This window comes from Mastomys coucha, unplaced genomic scaffold (genome assembly GCF_008632895.1).
Source record: "Mastomys coucha isolate ucsf_1 unplaced genomic scaffold, UCSF_Mcou_1 pScaffold21, whole genome shotgun sequence".
Taxonomy (NCBI): Eukaryota; Metazoa; Chordata; class Mammalia; order Rodentia; family Muridae; genus Mastomys; species Mastomys coucha.
In genome coordinates, this window is record NW_022196904.1 from 38,699,289 (window position 1) to 38,709,383 (window position 10,095).

General features: G+C 52.0%; 2 protein-coding genes across 2 annotated transcripts in view; one reads left to right on the forward strand and one right to left on the reverse strand.

The window, feature by feature from the left end:
* The first annotated feature begins 434 nt into the window (after positions 1-434).
* On the forward strand, positions 435-4,574 carry Tmem86a (transmembrane protein 86A). The gene is made up of 3 exons (XM_031384313.1): positions 435-588; positions 2,607-2,871; positions 3,185-4,574. The coding sequence occupies exons 1-3, from the start codon at positions 568-570 to the stop codon at positions 3,619-3,621; spliced, it is 723 nt and encodes a 240-aa protein (XP_031240173.1). The 5' UTR covers positions 435-567; the 3' UTR covers positions 3,622-4,574.
* Positions 4,575-4,992: 418 nt separating this feature from the next.
* Igsf22 (immunoglobulin superfamily member 22) overlaps positions 4,993-10,095 on the reverse strand; it is a 21,524-nt gene continuing 16,421 nt past the window's right edge. Inside the window, 6 exon segments of the mRNA XM_031384871.1 lie at positions 4,993-5,031; positions 7,179-7,354; positions 7,357-7,506; positions 9,046-9,140; positions 9,142-9,287; positions 9,289-9,401. Of these exon segments, the coding sequence (XP_031240731.1) occupies positions 4,993-5,031; positions 7,179-7,354; positions 7,357-7,506; positions 9,046-9,140; positions 9,142-9,287; positions 9,289-9,401 (719 nt within the window).

Consider the following 10,095-nt stretch of genomic DNA (forward strand, 5'->3'; position numbering starts at 1 on the left):
CCATGCTGAAGGTTGAGTGGCTGTTGACCTTCCCGAGTCCATTGGGAGGTGACTACATTGTCAAAGCCGTGTCTTAAAGGAATTGCGACCTCCTAGAAGGTGTGTTTAAAGGTTGACGAGAATCTGCCTTTGCTTTTTGTTCCCGTGTTAAGAGAAGATGCATCTCCCGGTGCTCCCGGGGAAGTAGTGTGCCTGTCTCTTCGCCAAGCTAAGACCCAACCCTGGGGGTCGCCGTCGCAGTCCGGGATGCCCTGGCACGCCTCCCTAGGAGGCGTGGCCTTGAGGCCACGCCCACGCCCGGGGGTGGGAGGATCTCCTTTTCAGCGCAGAAACAGATTGAGCCGGGCCGGCACCTCCAGCCGGGCTCCGCCCACACGAGGCTCCGGCCCGTTCATTGGCTGGATCTGTGGTGACGTCGTCGGGTTCACAGACAGTACTCCGAGCGCTCGGCGCGCGGGAGGTATTGTGCTTCACCCCAGCTTTGTTCAGTCGTCTGCTCACCTGGCTCTGGCTGCGTCCTGGCGGTGCAACCCGGAGCGGGTGCCAGCAGCCGCAGCCGCCGCCGCCATGGTGTCCCCGGTCACTGTGGTGAGTGCGCGAGCCCGCGAGCCCGCGAGCCCGCGAGCCCGCGGCCAAGCCCCCCGGGCCTGGGACGAGGCAGAGGCAAGCCAGGCCGCCGAGTGGGGCGGAGGAAGCTGCTGTCCTCTCCGGGGAAGCGGCGGCTGTCACGGTCTTTTGCTCCTCACTCTCGTAGTGCCCCTCCTCCGCGCGCCCCCCGTCTGCCCGCGGGAGGGAGGAAAACATTGTGCACGTGACTCGGAAGCGTGACTCTGTTGATCCATGAGTGTCTGGAGCGGGTCTACGGGTCTTAGCCTGGGACTGGATGCTGCAGGCCGTAGGATTCTGCGTGGTGGGCCCTCAGGGAAGCATTCGAGAGGGTGTAGCGGGGTTCAGACTTCCTGGGAATCTTGTCCCAAGTTGATTTCCTCTTCACCATTGTAGGTGCAGGAGGTGACACCTTTGTCTTAGCAACGCTGTTCAGGCGATAGGTGAAGGTTGGACCTCTCTCTCTATTGACTTGACCTCCTTTTCAGACTTTCTCAACTCCAACCTTCGAAGTTTCTCTTCACACTTCTAAGGCTGGCTTCTCTGACGGTCATGATTTCACCACCTACAGTCAGTTTCTTCTAGGAAATATGGGCCTGGGGAGTCGGGGGAGGGGAGAGCAAAGGTGATGTTTCTGAAGGCTGACAGGTGGAGCTGGGCATCCCCTCCGGTTGCCTCCCTTTGGCCATGCTCTCACCCTGACTATCTCTGATAAGGGAGTTTCCATGGGAAGGGAGTGTCAACTCTTCTCCCATCTCTAACCTCTGGAAAAACAAGAGCAGGCTTGTACTCTGGACCCACTATCTGTCTCTTCCTTACCTTTCCCCTAGTTGCATCAGGTACCTGGTAGCCAGGGAATCTAAGTGTCTCCTCAGTCCTGTGTGGAACAGCTTTCTCACAAAGCCAGAACACTTTCTTTGGAGTGTGGTTCTATAGGGAACCCCAACTGCTCTAGTTCACACTCAGAAACCCTGAACTAGCGACCCAGGGGAAGGAGCTTCAGGAGACCACAGAGCATCTGCAGAGTCTCCTCCCCCAGCTCAGACTGTGCCTGCAGTGGCCTTGAGGAAAGCCTTTCTTTAGCTGCCCTCCCCCTAATCCAGCTGAGACCCAGTCAGCTGGCCAACTTCCCCCTCTCAGTTCCCCATCTCCTTCCAGCCTGTCTGCTGGCTCCAGATCAGAAGCCCTCCCCACCCCCTTCCTGTCTCTGGTGCCTCAAGTTGCTCTTGTTCTCTGGGAAAGAAATGGCCAACACCCCCTTTTCCTAGCCCTGGAAATCTTTGGTGTGTCAAGCACTGTTTATTCCTTCCAACACAGATCTATTCCTCTTCCCAGCATCCCTAGCACCTCTCTTTGTCCTTGATGCCACCTTTAGTCTAACACAGGTAGAACGGAAGGTCAGGGGGCAGACTGGGCAGGACAGAAAGCCTGTGGAGGTGGAGGTACTGTCACTCCTACATGCCTGACACTCACCTGGTGTTGCCAGGGCTCTAAGCCCTGAGTTCTGGCTCTAAAGCTTGGATCATGAGTTGGTCAGTCAGTGCATTTCTGTGGTTTCCCTCTGACCTTACTCCAGTTCCACACAGCTGGGAGCTCAGGGTGACAGGGAGAGGTGCTAAGGGATGCCTGGAGGAGGGGGATGGGGTGAAAGCCAGAAAGGGAACAGCGCTAGGCTGCCAAAGGGAGTATCCTAATAGGCACTGTTGGTTCAGAGAGTGACCACTCTGGCCAAGTTCCAGGACCTAGAGTGGACCAGAGTGACGGGACAGTGGAGCCCTTGCTTGTCCTGGTAAATTGAGCCTCAGGGTGATAATGGCTTTCACATCCTGCTGGCTGCTTGGAGCCAGACAGGCTAGGTTTCTCTGTCAGGACTCTTTGTTCTCAGAGGTATGGGGCTGGGGTGTGCACTACAGCCTTGGGGAAAGGTTAAGATTTTAGATATCACTGTAGGCTTTTGTGCCCCTAGCCTCTGAGTATTGTCCCTGTTCTGTCTCCTCCAGGTGAAGAGTGAGGGACCCAAACTGGTGCCCTTCTTTAAGGCCACCTGTGTGTATTTTGTGCTCTGGCTGCCTTCATCCAGCCCATCGTGGGTCAGCGCCCTTATCAAGTGCCTGCCCATCTTCTGCCTCTGGCTTTTTCTTCTGGCCCATGGCTTTCGATTCCTGCTGGCCCACCCCAGTGCCTCCCTCATCTTCGTGGGACTCGTCTTCTCTGCTGTGGGTGATGCCTTCCTCATCTGGCAGGACCACGGATACTTTGAACACGGTCAGTAGTTAGAGGAATTGCCTGGGCAGGTACCTGGGGCTGGAAGAAAGAGGGTCCCAGGGTGGGGGCAGGATGAGGCTTTGGAAGAGGGAACAGGGATTTGGGAGAGTTTCTGAGGCTGGGAACTTTGGTCTTCTGTTAGAGGAGGACCAGTTGTTTAAGGGAGAGTGTAAGTTTAAAACTATAGCTCTTCTTACTCCCTCTTAGTCCCAGAGCCAAGCTCCTGGGTTATATCCCTAGTCTTCTTCTCTCAAGTACTCAAATACTCATTAGTCATGATCCTTCCTTTAGCATTCTTCTCTCTCCCCTTCAGGTCTCCTGATGTTTGCTGTGGCACACATACTCTATGCCGCAGCCTTTGGCATGCGGCCCCTCGCTCTGCGGACAGGCCTGGTGATTGCAGTGCTGTCAGGCCTGTGCTATGCCCTGCTCTACCCCGGGCTGTCAGGTGCTTTCACATACCTGGTGGGGGTCTATGTGGCTCTTATCAGCTTCATGGGCTGGAGAGCTATGGCAGGGCTGCGGCTCGTCGGAGCAGCCTGGAGGTGGACGGAGCTGGCAGCCGGCTGCGGCGCTCTGCTTTTCATCCTCTCCGACCTGACCATCGCTCTCGACAAGTTCTGCTTTCCCGTGCCGTACTCTCGGGCGCTGATCATGTCCACTTACTATGCTGCTCAGATGCTCATCGCCCTGTCAGCTGTCGAGAGCCGAGAGCCAGTGGAAGACTACAGACTGAGCAAGGCTGACTGAAGGGACTGGGGTCTGCTCACGTTTCTCCTGGGACTGGGGCCCAGACTTTGGGAGTGTGCAGGAGCTGGGTCAGCAGGCAGCTTCTGGGAAAGTGGCAGGCTTGAAGGGGGTAAGCTGAAGGGGCTCCTAGGAAAACTGGTAGTCCAGGATGACCCAGTGAACTCAAAGAGGCAGCCTCATATCCCACACCTGAGTCAGAGGTAGACATCTCCTCACCCCATCAGGACTATCAAAGCCCTCCTGGAAAGTGATGGTGCTTTTTGACCCCTCGCTTTTTACTAGATGTGAGACTGTGACTATCTCTAAGAGAGTGTGACTATCTCTTATGCCCAGGACCAGTGGCAATGCCAGGCCCCTCCCATTCCCACCTTTTTTCTTCCAAGATGACCCATGAACAAATGAGCAGGCTTGAAAAGCCTCTTCCCCAGGCTCCCCAGTTGGGAAGACTGGTTGAAGGTGGAGTCTGGTTTTCTGTGTCCCGCCTTTACTTCAACAGTCCTTTAAGTGGTGAATGGGTGTCTGTCCGTGAGAAACAGTAGAGGGACTTGGTTGGTCTGGAAGCTGGAGGGTACCAAGGTTTCAGAATGGTCCTTGTTCTCTGACAAGCCAGCTCAGTCCTCATACCATCATCCTCAGTCTCTGTCCCCAGGACTAGGGTGGACCATGCCAAAGGAAGGGGCCAGGCTCCAACTATATGTCTTCGTCCTGCTATCTGCAGAAGACTTAAAGTGGCAGGCCTCAGAGAGCTCCCGAGGGGTGCTTAACCTGGCTCAGAGCCGGGGGCCTTTCCCTAGCACACCAACAAGGCTTTCTTCCTGCTCTGGGAGTGAGTTCTAAATGACACTTTAGGGTCTTAGACCCAAGGCACAGTCAATGCAAGGGGAGCAAGGATGGCATAACTCCATCCTCTACTGCCCGTGTGAAAAAATAAAATAAAATAAAAACCCAAGGGCCATTGGCCTCCTGACTTGTCTGCCTGTGTGGCACGTGCCTGTCCCAGGCAGGGGGTGGAGGCATGGTGCCAGGAGCCCTGCTTGTCCTCACAGACTGGGTCAGAGTCATCTTGGCTCAGGCATTTTGGCACTAGGCTGGCTCCCTGGCTGTGCTGACACTTGTACTTGTTTCAATGGGTCTCACTTCCCTGGTGGTGGTGGTGGTGGTGGTGGTGTGTGTATGTGTCTGTGTGGGTGTGTGGTTGTGTGGTTGTGTGATTATAGTCAGGAGGGGGAGGGTAGGGGATGAGTAGTGTCTTGCCATTGTTCTGCATTTGTCCTTGACATAGTCCCCAGAGCTGGGTGCCCAGCAGTCTTCATTACCCTTAGCTCGGCAGTGTCTTTGGTACTGCATTACCCACCTCTCCACAGCCTTAGCCTAGACCTGCTGCTTCTCTGAATGGTGCAAACTCATATTCTGTAGTTGAGAAGGCAGAGAGGGGATGTGGGGGGAATGGGATTAGAATAGCTGGTGTTTAGACCTGAAGCCTTGGGAGTATATTGTTCTACCTTTGTCCATCGGCATCCAGGTTTTAACGAGCCATGCTCTAGTCCTGAAGTAGAAAGGGCTGTTGGTGAATATGCCACTGGTAATATTTGCTAAGCCTTTGGGGGTTGTGATATAGGAAATCCAAGCCTCATGAGTGTTGAATGAATTTTTTTTCCTTTCCAAACATTTTTGTTCTTTTTGGTACTGGGGATCAAACCCAAGCCATTTCACATGCTAAACTTATTCCTCTGCTCTTAAGCTGTGTATTGCTATAAGCTGTTAAGCTAGACCCAAACAAAAGTTTTTATAGAGACCTCTCATGGGGACAGAGAGCAAAGAAATACAGGGAGGAGCAGGGGTCAGGGACCCTCCTTCATTACAAACCTCTCATTTAAAATCCTTCAAGGGACTATTCTACCTTAAAACATGTTTAAAACCAGTAAGCTGGATGAACAGCTTCTTTTTACTTCATTGGAGGATGGCTGGATGCTAAGGGAGCAAGGTCCGGATCCATTTAAACTGTAGAATGCTGGCCACAGAATCTACATGGAGTGAAGAAATGGGAGGAGGCAGGATGGGGAGAGGGAGGAAGTTAGCTGACTGCGTCCTGTGCTCTGAGGGGATGGTAAGGGTTGAGAGTGGTTGTGAAGAGGGAAGGGAAGCCCCAGGGTGACTTCCTGTGGGTGGGTTTGGAGCAGGTCCACTCTATGTGTTCATTCCCATGGTTCCTGTTCTACCCGCTCTCAGGAGCAGGGAGTGCAAGCTCAGTGAGTTTCTTGTTCTGTGCCTTCACTGCATGCATACAGTGACAGGCATCGGAAGGCAGACTGGCTTAGAAGCCCCCTATCACAGCCGACACTGATGCCTCTGGGCTGGAGCTGGTATGAGGTGCTCTGCTTTCTGAAGATTCTCAGTGATTGATGCTAGACTTGACTTACTAGACTAGACTTGGCTTTGAGAGATCAAAGCAAATATTTATGAGTGCTCATGAAAGATCTGAAATTGCTGGACTTAAGTCACTGCATAGAAATTGGTCCCTATGTCTCCCAAGCTGGCTTAGCTATGGGATCAAAAGCTGCCATCCATCCAGTCACACTTGGTATTTTCCAGGAATTGTGCAAGGTACTTCCTCATAGCCCAACAGGTGAGGAAACGGGCTGGTTAGGCAATGGTGGCATCGTGTTGCTGGTCTGTGTCCCTAAAACTAACTGGAGTGACTCAGGGATCTCTGGGTGTGCAATGAGAGCTGTTTCCCCACACCCACCCTGCCCATGCCCTCCTGGCTTAGGTCTGTACACAATTCAGCAGTCATCCTGGAAGCGTTATCTTCTCAGTGCCAGACACTTAGTTGAGCACTTGGGAGACAGAGCAGTGGGATAGCATCCCCTCCTCCCCCGCAAGGAAAGACATCATTTCTAACTGGCTAAACAAAGACCTGTAATTATGAAGACCACAACCATGTACTACCACAGAGAGTTTGAGGGAGTGAGAGAGTAAGAAGTTGGAGAGATAGGGAACAGGCTGCTGGGATTTGAACATGAGGATTGGGAGGAGGTGGGAGGAATTTGAACAACCAAGCATGGCAGGTTGGCTTTGCTTTTGGAGGGGTCACACTGCTCTCCTCAGGCATGCATGTCACAAGCAAAAGCCTGTTGGGCATGTGTGAGAGGACTGGTGCCCTTCAGTCTTCCCGGGGTTTGAGCCTCTCACCTGCCTAACAGACCAGTGCTTATTGGTATCGATGCATACCAAAGCCACTTGAGAAACTTTGTAAATGGTACAGATTTTGTGCAGAACCTGCTGGATAAATTGTGATGGGCCAGTCTGGTTTAAACCTGATGGTCAGTATATTTTTAAAAGGCGAGTCTCAGCCTATCAATGTGTGCTGTCACAGTTTAGCAAGGGATCATGAACTCCCACATCTGCAGGTGCCTGGAGCATTATATATGCCATTGATAAGATGGGAGAATATTTTGTACCACTTGATGGCAGAGTAAATGAAAAACAGCTCGAGCCCCTGCCCTTGGACAGGATGGGTGTGTCTCCCTCCAGGCCATGCCTGGTGGTGGTTTCACCATAGACAGCACAGAGCTTCTATGGTTCTTGCTTAGTTCATTTTTTAGCAACGTGCGATACTCACTGCTGTCCTTTAGTATGTAGGTGGGGGAAATGATTGGTTTACATATGCTGCTGGCAAAGTCGTGCCAGAACTTTGAATTGACAGTGATGTTGACATCACTCTGGTAGATAGCACCATGAGCCGTGGGTTCCCATGGAAGGTGCCAGTCATGGTATAATCCTGGCCACAGACCACAGTGAGTAGCTTGAATAGGGTCAGAAAGTGGGGTATATGGTGGCAGTCCTGATGATAGGACTTCAGTTTGGTGCTCAGGTTTTCACTGCATCGGTGGGATGGGCACTATGAGCCACCTTCATCTTAGAGCGCAAAAGATACCCTGGGACTGTTTCAGTGGAACCTGGAGGACCTGGGTTGTATTCTCAGGTGCTAGCAATTATGGGATGCTCAGCTGTGTAATTTCTTTACTCTTTTTTCTCTTCCTCCCTCCCTTCTTCCCTTCTTCTCTTCCTCCCTCCCTCCCTCCTGTCCTCTTCCTCCCTTCCTCCCTCCCTCCCTCCCTTCCTCTCTTCCTCTTTTCCTCCCTCCCTTCCTCCTGTCCTCTTCCTCCCTCCCTCCTGTCTTCTTCCTCCCTCCCTCCCTCCCTCCCTCCTGTTCTCTTCCTCCCTTCCTCCCTCCCTTCTTCCCTCCTTCCTCCCTTCCTCCCTCCCTCCTGTCCTCTTCCTCCCTTCCTCCCTTCCTCCTTTTATTGAGATGGTCTCACGACACAGCCTTGCTGTGTAGACCAGGCTGGCCTCAAACTCACAGAATACTCTACCTACCTGTGTCTCCCAAGTGCTAGAACTAAAGGTACATGTACACAGTTCTTAAGGACTCTTGCACACTCACAGTGCCCCTAGCTACTCCAGGGTTTGACTAGTTGAAGCAGCCCCACAGGTTTTTATGTTTTTCTAGACTAAGGGAGTCTAGACCCCTTTCCTATACCTACTTCTTGGATCCTGGTATTCTCAGCTCTTTATCCTAGCCTAGAACTCATCCTCCACACTTGCCCTATGTCAGCTCAGCTTTCAAGGGCTCCTCTTTGGACCATTTAGCCCTCATTTCTAGCTTCCTGATGTTATCTGTACCTCTTCAGACTTAACTGCTGTTTCCCAGAGTCCCAGCCCTCACTCCTACTGGTCCCTCTCTTTATAGCAGGCTTTAAATTGGCTCTGTAATCCTCCACCTCCTCACTATTATCTGGACCCCTAAATGTACCTACCTTTTCACCTCTGGATCAGTTCATCACTCAAAGCACTCACAAGATAACATCCCTTAAGTTTCTCATAAGTCAAAGGGCTCATAAGTCATAACCCATCTCATGGTTCTCTGATCCTAACTCTTGGGTACCCTTTGGTGACCCAATGTCTTCTTCACCATCAGGGATTCTTGACCCAACTGTCTTGGTCAGGGTTTCTATTCCTGCACAAACATCATGACCAAGAAGCAAGTTGGGGAGGAAAGGGTTTATTTGGCTTACTTCCACATTGCTGTTATCACAAGGGAAGTCAGGACTGGAACTCAAGCAGGTCAGGAAACAGGAGCTGATGCAGAGGCCATGGAGGGATGTTCTTTACTGGCTTGCTTCCCCTGGCTTGCTCAGCATGCTCTCTTATAGAACCCAAGACTTCCAGCCCAGGGTTGGCACCACCCACAAGGGGCCCTACCCCCTTGATCACTAATTGAGAAAATGCCCCACAGCTGGATCTTAAGGAGGCATTTCCCCAACTGAAGCTCCCTTCTCTGTGGTAACTCCAACCTGTGTCAAGTTGACACACAAAACTAGCCGGTACAACAACCCAGACCCCCAGTCCTATATTCATTATGGTCCTTATTGGCAAGCCAGGTATCCATGGAGTACAGTGGGTCACTGTCACCCTTTTCATTCAGAGCCACCACTCTGCAGTAGCATTTCCTGCTGTGCCATCATGTACTTGTTGCTGAAGACACACACAGTTGTAGTGAATCAGGTGGGGGCTACTTTCATCCCTCTTCAGGTGACGTATCGGGCACCACCATCTTCCTGGAGATCAGGATTATGGTTCCAGGTCAGAGGCACTATGTTGGGGGGCCTCTTCAAGTAGCTGTAGGTTTGCAGGAGGCCCAGAAATCTGGAAGAACTGGAGGCTTGTTGGCTGCCCTGGGGACAGAGTTGTGCATTTGCTGTAGTCACCTGGCCAGCCTGTTGGAAGATGGAACGGCACATTTCCTGCTGTGCAGCAGAAGTAGTGGTAGGCAGCAGATGTCCTGGAGTCAGAAAAGCCTGTTTGTGAAGTGTTACTTTGCCATTTAATAGCTTGTGACCTTTGGCAAGTTTATGATACCCGTTGCCTCATTTACAAGACGAAGACTAACAATGGCTGCTCATTTTACAGGGCTAAGGCGTAAGGTGTCCACCATGTAATTAATATTCAGTAGAGGTTCACTGCTTTTAGTTCTTGGGGCTCTTCAGACCTTTATTGAAAGCTTCCAGTCCCCTGTTCAGAGTTCATTCTAATTTTTAGTAGATTCCTCTCCACGGCCACTCCCCACCCCACTCCCTGCAGATTTTACTCTGTTTATGCCTCATTTATCTCATCAGAGATGACCAACCGAGGACTCTAAAACAGGGGTTGTGCTCTAGGTCAATGTCTCGAGGGCTTCAGGACGCTGAGATAAGAGGGTACAAAAGCCTGCCTACAGTCACAGGCTGATAAAGCCTCCCTTTGTGGTGTCACAGTAGGCTTTGCTGTCCCATCACCCGAAAAGGTTGTGCCTTAGGTTGCTTAAATAGCAGTGGGGAGCTGCATAGAGTGTGGAACGATGGCTGCAAAAGACCTCTGCCACCATCTGTACCTGCCACAAGCACGGAAAGTATGCAAGGATTAACACCCCCC